Below are 22,605 nucleotides of genomic sequence, written 5' to 3'. Positions count from 1 at the left end.
CTGTAATAAGTAAGTGAGTAAGTAAATAAATAAATTCTTTAAAAATAATGTAGAATCAACATAGTATATACTGAGATTAATGTTGATTTTAGATAAAAAGATATTAATATATGACTCAAATATTCATTCTATTTTGTATTTTTTATGTACTTTAAAAATAAAATACTACTTTTATAGTACTGGCAATACATAATATATACATGTTTGTAATCTTTGAAAGTTATATACAAAGCTCTAAAAGTATTGATGTGTGGAACATGTATTAGCAACTCAAGAGATTACCTTTGGTAAGCACTACTTCTAGTTTTAATCAGATCAGTTAAATGTTATAAATTCTTCTAAAGATTAAAATATTTATGAGGGAAAGGACGTGTTTGATAAACACCAATATATCAAAATATGTATTTATTGTTCTCCCAAGTGGCAAGTGAAATCAGAAGAAAAAGCACAATGGCTAAACTTAGTGTTTATTTTCTCTATTTCACCAATTGTTTTCCTTGAATTCAACCTACAAATGAAGGTTTTATTTATCTAAAGACAAGTTTAATGTTAATAATTCATTCATGCCTATTTTGCTGAGCAATAATTTCAATCATTCCATAAAATTGCATATATCATTTTGACAGATCCTTCAAGAATGTAAATGCTACCTAGAAATGCAAGATCATCAAGGTCTGTAGTCTGCTGTCACACAAACTTCATATCTTCTTCATTTTGTTTGATTCCATGTAATTTGTTTAATTAATATGCATCACCTAGCAAGCTGAAGTGAAAATTTTGTAGTTTCTTTCATCTTATTAAACAATTTGTCCTATTTTTTAAATAAAATTATCTAGAGAGATATTTCATTATTGGCCTCACATAATCTGAAGATGATAACTGAACTTCTTTGTTTACAAGCCACCTCTTCTTATTTACTATTATTGTTACTATTTTAACTTTGGGTCAGGGCTATTTATACAAAGCATTTGCAAAACCACAGAAACTGCCAAAGAAGGATTTTGTTTGTTAATTCAGAAATCAAGATTGTTACTCCAACTTTCTCTTGATTTATATTTATCAGCTGTATGTTTTCAGTCCTTTTATTTCAGTTTTTCTTTTTTTTTTGTTTCTTACAACATATTGTTTGATCTTGATCTTGTTTGCATTTCTTTACTGTGTGGGCTTTTGTCTTTTATTTGGTTATTTTAGCAGCCATATGGACTCCCAGTTCTTGACTTTGTGCAGGAAAGATTTCACAACACAAGTCTAGATGATTTTGAGAGTTCATTTATTAAAGCAGGGGACAACGAAACAAAGGAATAGCTTAAGATAGAAGAGGTAAGATCACAGCAACAGGAGTGGGCCTGGGCAGAGCTGCCTTGGCCCCTTGGAAATGTGAGGAAGATTTGAACCCAGGCATGGCTGCCTTGGCCTTTTAGAAAGTCACAGAGGCAGAAGAAGTGAGCCAGCTGGGCTGTATGGACTTAGGGAGGTAAAAGACAGGCCCCTTGGAGAAAGAAAGCACAGATGCACACCTTAGGAAAGAAAAGGAGGAAAGGCATAGGCCTGGGGGGGGGGGGGAGGAGAGAGAGAGAGAGAGAGAGAGAGAGAATTGGTTCCTTTGACTTAAGGATTTTTATCTGTTTTCTAAAGGCAGGAATGATTTTAGGGGATGTCTCAGGAGAGGGTCTCAATAGAATATTCATTCATCAGTTTTCCAGGTGTGTCCTTTCAGGGTTGTGGTCTGTACTGATCGGTCAGTGCTAGCGTAGGGGGTCACTGGTCATTGCGTCTGTTCCTCATGCCAACCATGGTATCACTTCATCTGATACTGCTGCTAGTCTGGGCCTGAAGCTAAAACACAACTGATGCCTAGATGTTATCTCTAGTTAGACCTAAACTCTGTCTCTGTGGTGAAGCTTTGTTCCTGAGATTCTTTGATGCTGGTAAGAACCTCATTGTTTAAAGGCTTGATACTTAAGGGAGTGGCCACGCAAGGGAGAAGGAGGCAGGTGAGGCAGGGCGCTGAGAGAGGAGCGCTTGAGTCAGCTGTCTGTCACAGTCCCCCATTCCACTTGCCAAGGAATTTTCCTGACGTCTTATTTTCCTATCTCAGTTAAATACATCTTCTTTGGTCTTAATTTCTATGTAACAGGGATTTAATTCTTTCATTTTGTTTAATATATTTTTGTATTTCCTGTACCTGACATGCTTTTCTAATTTAATTTTATAAAATTTTCTTCTGGTGTATAAAAGTTATACAGGCTAATTGTATTATTGTTTCTCAATACTTAAGAAATATATATCTATATCTAGGTGTGTGTGTGTGTGTGTATATATATATATATATATGATAACTTCTATATCTTAAACATATCAATGACTGTATCATCCATCTTTTAAAAGAATACCCTGTACCTTCTTTTCTCTCCATCTCCCATTCTATTACTAATGCCTAAAATATTACTTTTGTTAAAATAGATAAAAAATTTCCTCTGCCTTCCTTCTTTTTCTTTCTTTCTTGATTCATTCATTATAGTATCTTACTTATTTAAAATTATTTGATTATATACTAATACTGTGTTTCAGAAAACATTTATTATGATCCAGTTTATGACTTACCCTTTCAGGGATAGGAAGTCCTCAGAAGTCAAACTCATTTGGCCTGTGAGCTTCTGTTACCTATGGAATGTTGTGTGTATGTGAGGGGTAGGGAATGTGACATAGACTTTCTGATATAAAGTCTCAGGCATCACCAACGAGAGTATCACTTTATTTTGCTAACAACTCAGCAGGAAACAACCGTCAGGATTTTACCCCCAAATCCTTAAGAAGTGCAATGCAGGGAGAAGGCAGTTTTGCAAGGTTGTAATCTGCAAACTTTGGGGTTGGATTGGGAGAAGAAAAGGGCTGATGCTCAAAGCATGTCAGCCCCTACCTACTCTGATTTCATCCAGTAAGATTCTTGGTGGCATAGATGCCCACAGCAGCGGCTGCTCACAGCTCTGGAGGATAGGAAGTCTAAGATGAAGGCACCAGCAGTTTTGGTGTCTGATGAAAGCCTGCTTCCTCATATATGACACCTTCTCTCTGTTCCCTCACTTGTTGGAAAGCCTGAGATCCCTTTGGGACCCCTTTTAGAAGGACAAGGACACTAATCCCATTGATGAGAGCTGTGCCCTCATGACATAGCTAATTCCCAAAGGCACAGTCTAATACATACCATCAGAGGAAAGTGCATAGGCAATGACTTTGCAAAGGCAAGGAAGTAGAAGGGTAGGGTGAGGAGAGACAAAGCAGAATGTAAACTGCCTTTCCACTGGTGCATCTAGTTTGGTGCTGCCCTTAGCTGTGGCCATGCCGTCTTTACACAGAGCAGTTTAAAACACTGCCATTATTGTTGTTGTAGTTAGATCTTTCATTCTGTCTCTCTGTATTGTGCAGTCGGATTCATTTAGAAGTGGTAACCAGCAACCCATCTAGTTAGACATCTTGTTGAATATATGAATTTTGTATGTGCATCATTAGTTTGTATCTGTATTCAATATCCATTAGTTAGGTAAAATTTTTCTATTCATTGGTGTAAAATTTGTCCTGTACTCACTTTTCTCTTTTACATTGTTCACATATTTTTTTTTAAATTTTAGAACTATTAAATCTAGAGCTATACAATATTGTAGAGTTGAATACTAGTGTTTATTTTACAATAAAAAATCTTCATTTACAATGAAAATAGATATTCAGATATCTGACCTTATAAGTATTCATTTGAAAGGACACTTAAATGAGGTATGAAAATGTCAAGTAGCAGCTAATAAATCTTTGTGAACACTTTCTGTTTAATGCAATTTGTAAATGTATCGATTACTCAGAAATATAAACATAGAATAGATAACGTGTGAAGAGACTTCTGCAATCTTATCTAAAACGTTATTCTTTTGTGGATACAATTGAATACTGTTAAATATTACCTCTTTTATAGACTAAATAATCTCCACACATTTTTAGTGGATTAAGTGATTTTATTATCTTTCAAACTAAAGCATTATTGAATAAAAGGGAAAGATGATATGTTTGTTTCCATGCATATGCTTAATTACATGAAAGCATAAACACTAGTACATGGCCTTGTATTGGAAGTGCCAAGGCAGCAAATAGTGTAAGACAACTAATATTTGTTGAAATCCCAGTTTATTTTATTGATTGCCTGCACTGCCCCCCTCCAAGAAAGCACCTACTTTGTTCCAAGAAACACTGGCTGTACTGTCCCTGGCCCCCTCTGTCGCTGACCTTTCTCCACTCCACATCCCCTTTTTCCTCTTCTTCCTTTTGAACGTGTTTCTATTTGTTTTTGCTATTTCTTCCACCATTTATTTTCTCTTCATTTCTCACACTTTTTCCTCTTTTTCTTTTTCTTTCATTATCAAGTAGTAGTGGTATATTTCTCAGGCATAAACACCAATGGTGGTCATATCTGCTATTCATTAAATGCTTTCCATGTGCTTGATATTGTGCTCAGCTTTTTACCATATAATTGAATTTAGCAGTGTTTGGGATTCTGATATGATCTGAATGTTTGTGCTCCCTCCAAATTCATCCACTGAATGCTAATCAACAAGGTGATGGTATGTATTAGACCGTGCCTTTGGGAATTGGCTATGTCATGAGGGCAGAGCCCTCGTCAGCGGGATTAGTGTCCTTGTCCTTCTAAAAGGGGTCCCAAAGGGATCTCAGGCTTTCCACCAAGTGAGGGAACAGAGAGAAGGTGTCATATATGAGGAAGCAGGCTTTCATCAGACACCAAAACTGCTGGTGCCTTCATCTTAGACTTCCTATCCTCCAGAGCTGTGAGCAGTAAAGTGCTATTGTTTAAGGGGAGAAAAAAAAATGGGACAACTGTAATAGCATGATCAATAAAATATATAAGAAAAAAAGTGCTATTGTTTACAAAGCAGCCTTAAACAAGCACAGATTCAATAAAATTTGCTGTGTGATTTCATTAAAGTTATGCTCCTGAAACTTTGAAATTAGAGTGAAATTAAGAGACTAATGAATTTACATTAGGAAAGTTAGGTTTAAAAACTCTAGAGTTGTGTTTGTATATATGTGTGTGCCTGTATATACTTTTAACAAAATATATACTTTCTCTGTGTATACATTTTTCATGTTTTAGATGTTTTATTAAAAGTGGAACAAATATACAATACTTCAGGTATAAGTATTTAAAGAGAGTTGAAAATTAAATAATACTGAAATTAAATTTCCCATATATTTCTATAATAAATTGTTATTCTTTAAGTATTCTGGCCATATTCTTTCCTTTGCATTGGAATACCAACCAAAAAATAAATAGTACTTTATTATAAGCTCAGTAGATATTTAGGGAGTACCTAAAAATTGTCTTTGTGGATTATTAACTTCTGTATTAGATTGTTTTATAAGAAGCTGGTAACATTAGACAGAATTAAAACTAGGTTGATCTTTCTAAGAATAACTGCAAGTTGCAAGGTTTGCTTTGCTCAGCTCTTTCAAAAAGAATAAAAATATGTAAAATCATTTGCATGGTAATTGCAGGAATCAAATTAGTTTCACCTTATAGATTCAAAAAGAAGTGAAATTTTTTAAATAATTTACGCTTTGAGTCACAAGAACACTGAGCCAAGTTGGTGAAGTAAAACATACCTTAGGTTTTGGGTAAAGTATAATGAAAAACAAAACAAATAAGAGAGTTTAATCAGATTTTTTGAAAATAAAGTCATACTTCTTTTCTTTTTCTTTTTTTTTAAGCTTATAGTGTTCTGGGGAGTGGTAGACCAAATAGCCAGAGACCAGATCATGAATATCCAGATGAATAGTATTAAAGAGTATTATCTTGAATTTGTAAGAAACCAATGAAACATGATCTGATTTTATTTCAGAAAGATTAGTTTGGTGCAATATGGAGCATATATTGAGAAAAAAATCTGGAGGAGAGAATGCTATTAAAATTTTATTACAGTGATTCAGGAGAAAAAAAAAACCAAATGAGGCCCTGGAGTAAACACTGGCAGTTAAAATAGACAGCAAAGGACACATCTGAAGAATATTTTGGAAGAGCATTTCTTGGATTTGGGATGGATGAAAGTGGGAAACAAAGCAACCAGGATGACCCCCAGGGTCTTTATTAAGAGATTCGTTGAAAAGGGTACCTTTTGCTAGTACAGGGAACCCAAAAACAAAAAATAAAGTTAGAAGATGACAAGTTTTATTTAGAATATGGTGAGATCGTGGTGCATGAGGGCTGTCTGCATGGACATACCTACTAGACAATTTGACATATTGGGTAGACTTTGTTCAAAGAAGTGCATATATTTTACTAATGAAATGAATGAAAAGTGTAGATGTGATAATATCTTTCATAATTTTGATTTGTTGAGTTGTAGCTTTTATTACTAATACTAGTCTCATTTCAATTCAACTTAGTTCTTAAACCTCTGGCATTATTAGGACTTGTGTAATGTTCTCAAAATTGAATATTTTTATTAACTAGTATGAAGCAAAATAAATATAGTATACAGAACAGAAAAGGGAAAGTTAGTGCATGTATACCTAGTAATATTCATTTTCCCTGCTTAGTAGGTAAATATAACTCAAAATCACATATTATATTTACCAATCTGGGCAATATTTTCTAAATGTAAGTTCATTGCTGAAACATTGCTGGAAAACTGGTACATGCATTCATTCCTAGTGACATTTTTAATTGCTATACCCTTTCAGAATATAATTTAGCAATATGTAGCACAAGTCATAAAGACATATATCCATACTGTTTGATTAATTCTACTCCCACAACTTATCCCTAAAGAATAATTAAAAATAAAAAAATAGTATATGTATAAAAATGTCTTATATGGTTTGAAAATTATCTAAATATCCTGAAGATTTACCAAGCAATGTAGTATCAGCAAAATACAACAGGATGTGTGTATTACTAATTCATATGTAAGGAATAGGGAGGAAATTAAAAATTCCCATTAGACCCAGAATCTTAAAAGACTTTTATTAATTAAAGAAAAGTATTTCATTGATTATGCTGTTACAGTTGTCCCTATTTCCCCCCCTTTGCCCCGCTCTGCCCAGTGCCCCCATTCCCTCCACCAGTTGTCCCCTTAGCTCGTGTCCATGGGTTGTGCATATAAATTTTTGGCTTCTCCATTTCCTATACTATTCTTAACCTCCCCCTGTATATTTTGTACCTACCAATTATGCTTCTTAATCCCTGCACCAATTCCTCCATACTCCCCCTTCCCCCTCCCAGCTGATAACCCTTCAAATGATCTCCTTATCTATGATTCTCTTCCTGTTCTGATTGTTCGCTTAGTTTGTTTTTCTTTTTAATTTAATTGTTGATAGTTGTGAATTTATTGCACTTTTAATGTTCATAGTTTTGATCTTTTTCTTAAATAAGTCCCTTTAACATTTCATGTAATAATGTCTTGATGATGATGAACTCCTTTAACTTCACCTTATCTGGGAAACACTTTATCTGCCCTTCCATTCTAAATGATAGCTTTGCTGGGTAGAGTAATTTGTGTTGTAGGTTCTTGCATTGCATTACTTTGAATACTTCTTTCCAGCCCCGTCCTGTCTGCAAAGTTTCTTTTGAGAAAAGCACGGATAGCCTTATGGGAACTCCTTTGTACGTAACACTCTGCTTTTCTCTTGCAGCTTTTAAGATTCTCTCTTTATCTTTAACCTTGGAATTTTAATTATGATGTGTCTTGGTGTGGTCCTCTTTGGGCCCAACTTGTTTGGGACTCTATTTCCTGGACTTTATGCCTATTTTCTTTGCCAAATTAGGCAAGTTTTTTTCATTATTTTTTTCAAATAAGTTTTCAATTTCTTGCTCTTCTTCTTCTCCTTCTGGCACCCCTATGATTCAGATGTTGGTATGTTTAAAGTTGTCCCAGTAATTCCTAAGCCTATCCCCATTTTTTAAAATTCTTTTTTCTTCCTGCTGTTCTGATTGAGTGTTTTTTCCTTCCTTGTGTTCCAAATCATTGATTTTATTCTTGGCTTCATCTTCTCCACTGTTGGTTCCCTGTAGGTTTTTTTCTTTATTTCACTTAGTGTAACCTTCATTTCTTCCCTTATATTTTTGCCGTGTTCAATTAGTTCTTTGAGCATCTTGATAACCAGTGTTTTGAACTCTGCATTGATTTGTTGGTTATCTCCGTTTCATTTATTTCTTTTTCTGGGGTTTTGTTCTGTTCTCTCATTTGGGCCATATTTCTTTGTCTCCTCAATTCGGCGGCCTCCCTGGCTTGTTTCTGTGTGTTAGGAAGAGTTGCTTTGACTCTCGGTCCTAGTAAAGGCACCTGTAAATTGTGTGGGGTGGAGTGCTAGGTAATTGCCAGGGTGGGGCAGCCCACTTCCCTGCTTTTGTCTCTGTGTGGCGAGAAGGCTCCGAAAGGAGACAATGCTGCTTTCTGGCTTCTGGAGGTTTGCCTGGCATTGCCTCCTTACCAGTCACTTCATCCCCTTTCTGTATGTTGCTGGTGCCCTTCCAGCTATTGCCCTTGTGGTGAATCCCAGAGTGGGTGGGTTTGCATATGTCCTAAGTCCCAGCGGGCCCTTTCAATGGACTCTCCTGAAAATCTGGCAGTTTCTTCCACCGCCCCAACCCCCACTGGTTTTTACAGCCAGAAATTATGGGGATTTATGTTCTCAGTGCTGGAACCCTGGGCTGTGTGGTCTGGTCTGGAGCTGGGATCACTCACTCCCAAGGTGTCCTTCCCAATCCAATTTTTATCTACCAAAGTGAGCATGGGACTGCCCGTTCCGCTGCATCATCTCTTGCCTCTCCATGTCACGCTGTGTCTCCAAGCCTCTCCACCTGTCTTTGTGACTCTACCTCTTCTACCCATCTGGATGAATGTGGCTTCTCTAAATCCTTGGTTGTCTGGCTTCTATGCAGCTCAATTTTCTGACTGTTTTGGTTGTTGTTTGTTTTGAGATGCAGCTGTAATTCTCTCTGTGGTTGCACAAGAAGAAGCAGCATGTCTACCTATACCTCCATCTTGACTGGACGTCCTCAAGATTTTTCTTTTTACTCAGAAAAATTTTAACCAGTTGCAATTATGTTTCCTTTTTCATGGGACTAATTGCACAACTAGTTTTAAACCTAAATAATACTAACATATAAAAATCATAAACATATTTTCCAATATTTATAATGAAATTTTAGATAATGAAAGTCATACGATAACTGTAAAACAATCTAATTGTATCCAACAGTGTAAATGTCAATCATAAAGCATGCTGATGCTGTAATCTTTCATAACAAAGGACTACTTAGATGCTATCTAAATTTGACATATCAGGAAATAGGTTTAAATGTATCTCTTAAAATATTAGTGATTATTAATTATAATTAACAATATTATTAATAATTATGTAACCAATGAAATTTGCAAGGTTAAGGAGAAAGTAGAGGATAAAGAAAGTATTTTAATTCCTCACAATTTTATTTAGATATCAATGGAGTCTAATAGTGACAAATCAAGTTATGGCAGAAACTACACTTTAAGTTACTGTTGTAACTTCAAAAATGAATAAAAACTTAAATAGTTAAGAGTGTTTAAATCTGAAGGGGGGCCCGGGTGAGGAGAGAAGAATATCTCACTTCAGTTATATGCTCTTGTATGCTTTGTGCAAGGACATTTTAAAATATTACATCTGTAAAATATTACCTAGTTTTAAAATAGTTGGTATTAATATTATTTGATATTGCAGAGTTTATTATATAAGAGAAAAAAGAGCTGAGTACAAAAATATGTAAACATTATGATAAAAAACACATAAGATTACCATAGTAGCCGACATGTAAGTAATACATATGAATGTACACAGAACATAGTTGTATATCTTTTTTAATACAATTATTTTTGATGTCTTAGTTCCTAGTTTACTTAAATGCAAATTTTAAATACGTATTTAAAAATCAATTACAAACAAAATTAGACTTGAAGACTCTACTTAGGATCCTACCACTATTTATTGTTTTTCAAAAATATTATTTTTGGAATTAGTTCTCTTTCCTTGACCTTTGGTTTTGGCCTTCTCTTTCTCTTGATTAGTCCTTTGCTGATAATAAATGTCAGAAAAATAGTTTGGTCTACCATAAACAAATATAGGAATTTATGAAAAGACTACCTGAGTGATTGACTCATGAAACCAAACACAAGACTGGGGTTGGGACCCAGGAACAACTGTTATTAACAATTAAGATGACAGTAGTTTTTATTCCCTATACTCATCTCTGCTGTTCTTTCATTTTTTTTGTTCTCTTCCCCCTACAACCTCTTTTTCTTTCTGCTTGTGACCAACTTTCATTGTTCTGTACTACCATCAACTTGACCCACTGTAGCTCTCAGACTCAACCACTTTTGATCCAAGCCCCACAAGAAAGATTAACTTATTTTTCTTCTTGTACCAAAGTTGCCAGAAAAGGTCTCTAAAAAACAAAAACAAAAAACACCTTGGGAATAGGGTTCACTCTCTGCAATCTATGAACTGTGATGGAGTGATCATATTTCACTACCTGGTAGCTCTAGCCATAGCCATGTGACTGAAGTCAAAGGAAGTTAAGTTCCCAGGAAAGTATGGGTGTGTGAAGAGAGCAAGGAGGAGTGCTGGTTAGAAAACATGGGTGTTTTCTATTATTTAAAAGAGCAATGCATTGATTTAAAGATTTGTTATGTTCTTGGCCCTCATACTAGCACTATTTATAGCTTTTAGCAAACTAACTGTCTCTTCCAACTCATATCACCTCATAGTTGCTTGAATGTCTCAAAATAATTTCACCTTTTAATATGTTCAGTGTTCTATTTATCTTTGTACTCAATTCATACAGCTTCTTGATCTCCCATTCACTCCTATTTCCAATTAAACTTGCTTCTCCTGCAGTGTTCCCCATATTAGAAATGCTACCACCACCTAGCCTTCCAGATTGCTCAGACCAGAGATGTGGGAGTTACTCTCGACTTTTTCCTTTTCCTTAACCTACCTATACAATAAATTACTAGCTCTTAAAATTTAGCTCTTATTTTGAATCTAGGAAGTATATAAGATTCTATTCCATTTGCCTAAAAACACTTCTAGACTACTGCATTATATAGATTCCCTAACTCTTATATATTTTTTGCCTCAATTTTCTTCTCCATATAGCAGCCAGAATGATGTTGACGAAATATTGAAACATACTTAAAACATTTTCATGGTTTCTCACTGAACTTAACATAAAAATCAATGCTTAGTAGAGCCTACAATCATGGTATGTTAGTATTCCTCTCACTCACTAAATTGTAGTCACACTGTACTTTTTTCACTTTCTAAAAAACAAAAACAAAAACAAAAAACACTTAGCCCCGCCCCCATCCCCTGAATTTTCTTCAGTTTCTCTCCTTTCAAACAGTCCGCTGTCTACTGCGTGTCCGTGTCCTTGTCCTGCATCGCATATAATGGGTATCCTTCCTGTTGTTCTTTCCCAGGTACTCATTGCTTCCCTTTATATCACTTACCAAAATTTACAATTTTATACTTGTTGGTTTCTTTATTGGAAGCCTATCTCCTCTATGAACTATAAGCAGGGAAACAGTCAGGAAACATCTTGTCACCATTCCCGGTGTAACGAGGGCGAGGGGTTTAGCATTCTAGGCAGACCACTCTCTCTTGAGAGAGCCTGCACCATTCCCCCAGCTGTGCAGCTGAGCTGTGTCTTCCCCAGGAGCTGGGCGCTACGGTGGCTCACAATGAACAGTTAGCCAAACATTTTATAGAAATAGCTTTATTTGTAAATATAAGATATATAAAATACAACACATTAAACAAAATAAAAACATTGTATTTCTAATTAAACAGAGAAAAAAGTGAAATTGGAGTTTAATTTACATATTTAAATGTAAATTCATCTATAATTATTGACAGGTGAATTAATAAATTATAGATACACATAAAATATTTGTTGGAATCAATTAAGTCCAGCTTTAAATGCCATTCCTAACAATTGTTTAAAAGATCAATAAACAGGCCTCCAAAGCAACTAAGTAATTCTTCTAGTCCCCTATAATCCCTCCACATTCCCTATTTTATTAGATTCTGCTCTTTAGATATATTTGGGGTTTTATTTTATTTTTTTATGTTTGCTTATGAGTTCCCTGAAGGAAGTTTGAAGGACAATGCATTTTATGGCATTCAGAATTTCTTGAGTTTGACAGTGAAGTTTGATCTGTGTGGACAATTTGTTCAGTGAAGTTTGATTCATGGCATCGTTTTTTTCTGGCTGATTGTTAACCTGTAATGCTGTGCTGACTTTGCATGTCCGTAGTGTTCTTCCCTTGTCTCCCTTATACTTGTGTTTCCGCAGTGCTGTCATCAGCATATTGCTGTTAATGAATGACTAACTGCCTTGAAGAATTTTGTGTCATGCATTTTATTGTAAGAATTTTTATATACATTAAAACTAAATCAATACAATAAAAGAAAATGCTCACAGTCCCCTAAAGTGAATATTTTCTTCAAAAAGGGAATCTCATTTTTATTCACAATGATAAAGTGAGCAGTGTATAATATCCCGAGCTTCCTGATAAAAATATCAAACAAAAAAAGCTAGAGGAATCTTTACCACACTTGCAAGGTGTCAACCTCAGTATTGTAGGCAGATTTCTGTTTTCAGTAATACAGGTTTTTTTGTAAGAAAAAATTTCAAGATTGAATTAAGTTTCTATGTTTTTTGTATTGGTCATCACTAGATAACTCTCAGAAATTCCCAATAACCATGTGTAAACTCATTTTTTTTCAGAGTTGATTCAGAGTATGTGTGTGTTTATGCATATTTTTGAGGTTTAAAAAGGGCAATAAACCACATCCTTCTTCGCTCTCCTAAATTCAGAACTAATTATGAAATAGAAGATTCAGGGAGATTGAATTATAATATGATACAATCCAATCTGGATTGGAATGCAGCCATGTAAGCTTCCAATACAGTCTTCTTTGAACTGAAGTGACCCACTGGAGTTGCTGACACAAGGGAAAACTTCAGTCTCTCCCACATGGCAGGTCTATAAGTTTATGTCTGGACAAGCTGAGATTTCAGGCCATGGACAGGCCATGCCAGTAAGGAACAGAGTGAGTTTGTTTATCCCAAGGTCACCTTCCAGTTTGTAGATGAAGAAGAGCAAGTGAGCAGTAGGGAAAGAAACCTGAAGTGTACCTCTAGCAGAACTCCCCTCATGAAAATATGGGCCAGGAGAATGAAAGATCCCCTGACTAGTAGTGTGTGTTTTATAGACCAGGATGATGTTTCTAAGGGATTGTTTGGGACTTGATGTACCTATTTTTCGTGCCCTCAATTTGTCTTTCTGCATTGTCTTCTGCTTTCTCTTAAACATTTGTACACTTCTTTTCCGCTTTCTCTTAAGACATTTATCTTCTGCTTTCTCTTAAGACATTTCTGCATTTCTAGAATGACTAGAATAACCCCATAGTTAATATATTGTTCCAAATAGGCTCCTACTTAAATACCATAAAAATGCCAGAAATTTTATTGGACTTGTCTTGTCAGCAGTATTCAATTCCCTGTAGCAAATGCTTTTGCAGTATGTCAAGTTCACCAGCCAGTCTCCAGTGAATCCTCTCAAACCTCATGCATCATCTCTCATACACCTACTTCCTCATTTCACAAAAGTATCAAGTACTTAGAACATACCAAAATCTACAATAGGCTGTGTGAAGTCAATATGGCTCTGAATAGACATGATCCTTGCTGTAAGGAACTTGTATGCTAGTGCAGAGGACAAAGCAAATATAGGTGAACAGCTGTATAAAAGAAATAATTGTTAGTGGAAATGAGAGACATCTCATTTGTAAAGAAGTTAAGAGAGATAATCACCTGTAGATAGGACTCTACTTTAGAAAGGATATTAAGGCAGTAACACTTAATATGAAGAACATTTCAGATGCAGGAAATGGCATGTTAAAAAGCTTAAGTGCAAAAAATTGGGGTCCACTCAAGCAACTGAAAGAAGGTAACTAATAGTCACTTTTGTAAGGGAAAGACTGGTATGAAATGGAATTATCATAATAAATAAGGGCCAAGGAGAGACAGGGACTGTACATCATGGTAAATCAAGGTTTACTTTTTATTATATATAGACCAGAACTGTTCAGTAGAAATATAAAACAAGCAGCAAATGGTAGTGATTTGTGTAATTATTTCAAATGCATTTTATTTAACTTAACATATGCAAAATGGTATCATTTAAGATGCAATAAGTATAAAATTATTCATGAAAGATTTTATTAATGAGGTTTTTTCTTTACATATATCTTCAAAACCCAGTGTCTTTTTACACTTAACAACACATCTCAACCTGGACTAGCTACAAGTCAGGTGCTCATCTGCCATATGCAGCTGTTGGCTGCTGCATTGGAATGGGATATTATTAGCAAGAGAATGATGTGATCCAAATCACATTTTTCAGGTTGCTTTCCTGTTAATTATAGAGAAGATAGAGTATATAAAGTATAGGGGAAGACAAGAAAACCAGTTAGGAAGCTGTGTAATTTCCTTGGGCTGCTGTTAAAAAGTAACACAAATTTGCTGACTTAAAACAACAAAGATATATTTCCTCATGGTTCTGGAGCCTAGAAGTCTGAAATCAAGGTGCTCTCATGATTCTGTTTTCTCTGAAGGCTCTAGGGGAGGATCCCTCATGGCCTCTTCCAGCAACCGGTGGTTGCTGGCAATCCTTGTCATTATTTGACTGTTTAAATACGTCAGTCTAATTTCTGCCTCTGTCTTCAGATGGCCTTCTCTTATGTAATCTGTGTTGCTGTGTCCAAATATTCCTCTTCTTATAAGGGCAACATTTATATTGGATTTATGATTTATTCTAATCCAGCATAATCACATCTTAACTTGATTCCAGTTGCAAATCCTATTTCTTAATAAGGTCACACTAACATGTTCCAAGTAGATAAGAATCTCAGAGGGATTCCACCCAGTACAGAGGCTATTGGAATGAAAGCTGGTGGTGGCTTGTGCACAGCCAGCATGCATTTCTGCTCTGTTCCCCTGTTCGCCCATTGGTAGTAGATCCAGGGTAGTGGCAGTAGATATAAAAGGAAGAAGTGGTTGTGAAATAAATTTGAAATGTAATTAAAAGATGACTTGAATTGTGGAAGGGCCAAGACCCAAAGTATGGGAGATATTTCTCTTTTTTAAAATTTTAATTTATTTTTCAATATGTGTTGACCTATAATATTCTATTAGTTTCAGGTGTACAACATAGTGATTAGACATTATCTAACTTATGAAGTAATGGGTGATATTTCTCAGTCACAACTTCTCTCATGCTTTTTGTGATCAGTCACTAAATGCTGACTCTTCTTAACTCAGGAAATTCATATCCCTGGCTTCTAAAGGACCTATCTCAGGAATATCTTCATGTCCCTCTTTATGGGGACTTTCTTAATTAGCTTCACCTTACTGAAAAGAGAATTAAATTAGAGGAAATGAATTAGTCTGTCATAACCACTAAAGAAATCAAATATGTATGATTAGTGGTATTTATACATAGTACAAAGTGCTCTTTGGAAAAAATATTCAAGATCCAGAACAGTAATGTTAGAATTAAAATGGAAAGCATCATTCAATTATTGTTGGAGAAAAAAAGCACATGTTTTACAGCTACAATATTGCATTCAGTTATCTAGGTACAATTATCTACAATGACTTCAATTTGAAAACATATAAAAATTCCTAATTTACATTTTAATTTATTTCTTTCTTAAATGAAGTGACAAAAGCTCTTCTTAAAAATAGGTATATTTTCAGTTTATATAATCTTATGAATAATGAGTGCAATAAATTTAACCTGTAGTGTATAATTATATGGCCTCTTTTTTTTTCTTGAAAAATATCATCTCCAGTGGGTTGTAGAGGATATCAGGCACTTTCCTAATTCAGATATCATAACTTTAGATGAAGATAAGTTGTCCAGATGCTTGTTTTATTGATTTACTGACATATTCTCCAGAGCCAGGTCCTCTACTACAAACATGTGCTATCTAAAATGAAGCGCAGTACTGACCAGTGGAGCTATTTAAGCATGTAGCTAATACTAACACCTCTTATTTAAACCCCAATAAAATTGTTGAAATTGAGTGAATAATGCATAGGGATTCTTTATATTTTTCTCCCTATTTTTTTTTTTTGGTTTTATGTTAACAATTTTCCATAACAAAAAATAAGAAAATAACATTAATACATTTTAATATCCCAGAAACTTTAGAGCGTATGTGAGGAGTTTGGATTGGCTTGGTTGCTGTTGCACTTGTTTATAACTCCACTGGCTTCTGCAGGGCTCTGCCCTCAGTTAGGCGGGTGCAAGTGCTGTGAGCCCTGTGCCGTTGTCTTTTCGCTCCTGGGCGCACCCTTGATTCGATGTCATCAAGCAATCCCAGTTATTTCCCCTTTAGTTTTTTCTTTTGTTTTTAAGTTTACGATTGACATTGAGGTCCCTTATGTGTTCAAATTCTTTCTGAGCCACCAAATTTTTTCATTTAAATTGGACTCAGAACACTTTGTGAATTTTCTTGGGTTGAATTATATTACTTTTTAATTTTAAAAGTTAACTTTCCTCCTCTTTCACAGTGTTAGTCTTTCAATACTATCTTTCTTTCCATAAACTTAACCATGAGATTCATGACTTAGGATCTGAATTTACAATTATACTGTTTTAACTCATCTTTGTGTTCTTTTTATATTTTTAAGATAGTCTTTTTTTCTAATTTAAACCTACGTTTTGTGCAATCGTCTTTTGCATATTTTGGATAACAATGCAGATGCTTTTGTTTTTTTCCTTTCAGCCTCAACATACTTGTACATACTCATATTGTAGCATTGTAATCAGTATTACTTATGTTCCCTTTATCAGCTTCCTGTTAATTTAATTCATAAGAGTACATTTTCTTTTATTATAGCTTCTGTAGCTATCTATTACAAGTTAGTCCTTAAGTTCTAATTTTTAAAGTTCATCTCCTTTTCATCTTGTAGGTGAATTTCACCAACTTCAGGGTAGGCAATTAAAATAGTAATTTAAAATAAACTGCAGTTATATCTTGGGATTACTGATTATTTTCCTTTTAGCTTGGTTTTCTGCACTTAGATAAACATGCATTAATTTTTAAACAGCTCTAGTAGACGATAATAGATGTTGATATCTAAAGTAAAAATAAATCATGTTGTTTAATACACTGCTAGAATTTTAAATATTGTCTAGAATTGTTTTTGTTACTGAAGAGCTTATCTAATAATGTAAATAAATACAAATATACTCTAAAATAAAAATAAATGAATCTAACAGTTTAAGCAGAATATATTTTTATATTTCTCTGCTTAATTAATCATATCATTGCAATGAAAATGATTTCACAACTACTCTAAGCATACATATATTTTATTAATGTTCAATGAGACTAAAAAAGGAGTACTTTGTTAAGTATTGATATTCTCACTGTGTGGAAAGGAAAACTTAAAGATAATGAGATATTTTATACAGGCTATAAATTTACTTATAAAATGTATTTACCAGAAGTTGAGTTGTTTTAGTTCTACCTTGACCCTCTAGGCGAGGTTAGAAGGAGTTACAACATTTTCTTTCATAAAACACTGGCAGACAGCCACATTAAGTCACTTTATAAATTAATTAGCAGTCCAGAAAAATAAAGATCTATCTACTTCAATTGTTTCTGTTCTCCATGTTGCTTCCTTTGTCATTCTTACATATAGGTGAAATGGGGTATTTAAATAAGTTCTGTTATAATGTGTTAAAATATTTTATAGCCTTATTTGTAAAGTAACATTTAAAAACACATTCATTTCTTACATAAGAAATGAAAATTGCAGTCCTACCATCCAGTAATGACTATTTTTCATGATATATTTTCCATTTGATTATCTATAACACTCTATTATATGTTAAATTTACCAGTCCATAGGTATACATTTAACAGAAAGGCAAGAGCTCCATAGATAATTATCTCCCAACAGCTATAGTTTTTATTTAATCTTCTAATTGTAGGTTGTGGAAGTTTATTATGAACTGTTAAACTTATTTTGAACTATTAAGAAATTTATTATATATTTTCTTCCAACTGTTACACTAAATAAAATATTTAATTCTTATTTATGTATACATAAGTTTATTGGAACCACAATTTACTCTCCACATTTTAAATTGGCATATAAGTGCATATGTATCAAGTAATTAAATATGACATGTTGCTGTTGTGGAAATGCATGTAAAAGGGATTGGTAATAAATTTTGTTAGAAATATTTATATATATATTTTTTAATTTTTGAAGATAATGATCCTTGACTTAGGGTTTTTTTTTTTTACTTTGATTAGACTATTGGTTAATGAAGCTGTTTGAATATTTCATTTAATTTATTTGAATTTCCTGAGTCTTAGGCCCATGAGAGGGAATTTATCAGTCCTCTCCAACTCCTCTACTCACAGTGGAAGCCCTTGAAAATAGAAATGTGAGCTGAAGCATAATGGAAACATTTGCTCTCCATTCTTCCCCACTCTCATTAGGTCATGATCCCTAATTCATACGCAGACATTTACGCATATATACCTACAAATTTATAACAAAACTTACTTTTCTGACACTTATGACTCCAACTCACTTCAAAAGTAAATAAACTTTTCTAAACAACCCGAATGATATCAAATGTTATTGCTTCCTTACCTATTACTGTGAATACTTTTCTGTCTTCTTTCCCCACCTGCAGTCTAAATAGAAAACTTATGTCTCACTTTAATTTAGTTTGGAAAATGCAGCCATGTTTTCACTTATCCTTTCAAATAATTAACACCTTACTTCACTCTCATTACATCTTCCTGAATTATCTAATATCCATTTCATTTTTGTCTGAATAGCAGCGCTAGAAATTTTTCATAGGGAAGTTAGTAGGTATAAGACCTTAATGGTATATAAAGTATTTTCTGTATTTCAATAATTCAAAATAAATTATGTTTACCAAAATTATGTAGTTACTTTGTTACACAACTCGTATAATGCAAATCTCTGGCAGCTTTGAGGAAAATGCAGCGGGATGGGAAGGGAAGATAGAGGAAGGAGGGAGGGAAAGGGAAAAATGAGTGTTGTGTAATTGTAGTTCCTATAGTAAGATTCTTGGTGAATTAAAAGATGGACAAAATGAATCAAATCACTTTTTTTCGTTAAAATTTTATACAACTATTTTATTAAGCATACAAAAGAAAACTAAAAATATTCTTCTTTCAAGCAAGTTAAAGAAAAAAGAGAGTCTAATGGAATCATATGAACTTTTATGGAAACTTTCTCAAGTTAAATTTTCTGAACTGTATTGCTCTCATTGAAAATGGGTGGTAATGGAGTAAAAATTCAAAGACGCGATGTGATCACGTGAATACAGCGCTCCTACCTGTGGCAGGCACACAGCAGAAACGTTACATAATAATTAAGTTCAATATTCCCTTTTATTTTAAGTGAAACTTTTAGGACTGTGAAATGATTTTTATTAAGTTCAAAGAAGATTTACCATAAGTATTTCAATATTAATGGTTTTGGGAAGAGGTTTTTCCTGTTTAAAAAATTTTAATACATATTATTTTATTAATAGATAGGGGAAGTAATGCATTTGAAATATGAAATCTCTAACTCCCTTCATGCATTATTTCCCTTACCTAGTTGTAAAATGATTGGATTAGTATCAAACTCTTTGAAGTAGGGATTCCTAAATGTGCAGATTCCAGGAGAGAATTAAGAAGAAAAAAGAAATCCTAAATAAAATTCTCTGGGTGGTATTATTTATTGAAAATGTCTTGGGTTTTAAATGTAAGCGCTCTGAAACAAGAGCAGTAAAATCCTACGGACTTCGTTTACAAAAAGTCAACTAGTCAGAAGCATAGTATAAACATTTGGTCTTGGATTTAAGCAAATCATGTCTCTCTAGGATTCAACTGCGGTTCCGATTCAGTGGTTTTTGTATCAAAAGAAAAGATTGCAAAGGTGAGATAGTTATGACTTAGAGCTGTGAATATTTAAGCTGATACACAAAGCACCGGCAGAGCAAAGTATGCACCCAAGAGTGTCATGAATGGTACACTAATCAAATCTTAATAAATAGGGAATATTAGTATAGAAGTAATGACTCACTGACAATGTGTTTGTTTGTTTGTTGGTTTTCATTTTGCAGGAAAAAGTAAAGCATTTACAGAAGGCGTTTGCTTCAAGAGTAGATAAATCCACACAGACTGAAGTTCTAGGCTATGATGTAAGTAGCTATATAAAACCATTTTATCTTCTTTATTGGTATTCAGTCTTCCACAGCTTATTTGCCTCTGCTGCTACTGTGTCCATGCATTGATTTAGGAGAATTTAGTGATGTGCCATTCATCTTTTGCTCTTAAATAATCCCCAAATAGCTTCTGGAACTGAAAAAGATAATTACAGGCACTGACTAGCATATCAATGTCTTATTATTTTTTAAACTAACATCTTCAATACAGTCTTTTGAATTAGTGAATTTGCAGACATGTGGATGATACATATTAGAATACTAGAACAATTTATTTTAAAGAAAGTACTAATTTATTTATTAACAGTTTAATAAAGTTTGCAGTCACCAAAGCCAAGCACATCATTTTTACAATCTGGCACATAAGAGGAAACAACTTAGCAGAGAAATTTATAATAATATTTTAGCTCTTGGGCTTTAGTGCAGGCTGCAGAATGTAATTTAATTGAAAGTTAGCATTTTTTTTCTTAGCGTGAAATACTGAACTGTCAAAATAAGATTGTAAAACATGTTTGAATACAAGATTGCTTCTAGTAACACTAGATAATTTTGGATAACTGATTCAAATACCTGTCTTTCCTTAAAAGTTACTATGAAATTTTCATTTTGTCTAAGTTTATGACTAAACTTCATTGCTATGAAAAATAGAGAAATCATCATCTTTCTCTTGTAGGTAATATTTGTGAGGACTCTCCTGTTTAAAAACATTTATTATAGAATTTTTAGCATTTTATTGACAAATATAAATAAAATAGATAATTTTAAATTGTTTTATGAATGTGTGTAATAAAAAAGTATGTTTATTTGCATGTCCTCATATTAAACATAAATATGGATATTACTTTTGTGTTTCCTTGCAAGGCATATTAATATATTTAATATAAACCCATTAGTCTCTTTTAGGAAATAAACCAAAGCTTTGAATTCCAATGCAAATTATTTTTCAATATTTGTATGCAGTATTTTTTAGTTTAAAAAACATTAAAATCTATGCTTTTATTTTGAATTTTTGTTACATTTATTTTAATGTTTTCTTGACACCTAAATCTTCTTAAATATAAATTTTGTGACTATAATGCTTATTGAATACCAGTGTTATGTATTTAAATGACGTTAATATTTCATATTTTAAGAAAGAAATGATTTTTATTAAGTTCAAAGAGGGTTTACCATATTTCAATATTAATTTTTTGGAGGAGTTTATTTCCTGTTTAAAAAATATTAATACATATTATTCGCATATCAGTTTTGAGGATATAAACCCAGTTTGTATTCATAAATAATAACCATATGAGCTTTGTGGTAGTGGTAAAAGTCTTTTATTACAAGTAACATTGTGTAAAAAAAAGGGAGAAACTGGTAAAAAGTCTAGTCTTTATTAAAAGTACTGTATTGAGCCAAAAAAAATGGATTGAGAAAAAAGAAAAAAACTAAAAAAAAGTAATATAAAAGTAATAAACGGGGAAAACACTTTTGAATTTGGGCAAATATTCCATTTTACTTAATATAAGAAAATTATATTTGGGAAGCTGAATTCTAAATGTTGAAATGACTGAATATAAATACAGAATGTAAGAGATCTGTCACACTGTTAGGGCTGCTTATGAGAAAGAGTTGCTAAGAAATGAATGGCACCTGTGGGGCTAAGTAAGCTGAAGCTACAAGTAGCCTCTTATGTGTTTGCCCATCTATGCCTCGTAGTTTTCTTGTTTCTATATAACTTTTTATATTAGTGCTATTTATTTCTCTAACCATGTAAATAAAAATTAAAAATAAAGCCATGAACATAGTTAATTCTTATTATTAAATCCTCATTGTTAAATACTCATTGTTAATAGCTTTTTAAAATATCTGACAACGAGAACTAAATGTATTTTACTGGATTAAATTATGTTAAAGAATAATAATTTTCTTGGTAGTGGGTCCTTAAGGGATCCCCTTGTACAAGTGTTTGTTATTATTTTACTAGTTAACATAGAATAACAATCTTTTCTAAACAATTCATGTTCACATTTCTTAGTGATATATTCTAGGATATAATCATCAGAATCAGCAATTTGTTACTAACTATGTGCATATAGAGCTTTATATTAGTAACTAGAGGTAACTGTAGGAATGAACTTCAGAGCATTTTGTATGGAAAAATCTGGGTAGGAAAATATTTAAATAAATTAGAAATAAATAAAACATTTAAAAGTGATGAATTGTGTGACTATTTGGAATACAA

At 33.4% G+C, this 22,605-nt stretch overlaps 1 protein-coding gene across 1 annotated transcript in view; it reads left to right on the top strand.

Annotated features, from left to right (window-relative positions):
• The window catches only part of CCSER1 (coiled-coil serine rich protein 1), an 898,936-nt gene that overhangs the window by 664,305 nt on the left and 212,026 nt on the right, over positions 1–22,605 (top strand). Inside the window, exon 9 of the mRNA XM_054591576.1 lies at positions 20,277–20,354. Coding sequence (XP_054447551.1) covers positions 20,277–20,354 — 78 coding nt within the window. The remainder of the gene's footprint in view (positions 1–20,276; positions 20,355–22,605) is intronic.

The sequence above is a fragment of the Pteronotus mesoamericanus genome, unplaced genomic scaffold (genome assembly GCF_021234165.1).
Source record: "Pteronotus mesoamericanus isolate MK-2021 breed Mesoamerican mustached bat unplaced genomic scaffold, CSHL_Meso_final scaffold_232, whole genome shotgun sequence".
Classification (NCBI taxonomy): domain Eukaryota; kingdom Metazoa; phylum Chordata; class Mammalia; order Chiroptera; family Mormoopidae; genus Pteronotus; species Pteronotus mesoamericanus.
This window is presented reverse-complemented; position numbering and strand designations above follow the sequence as displayed.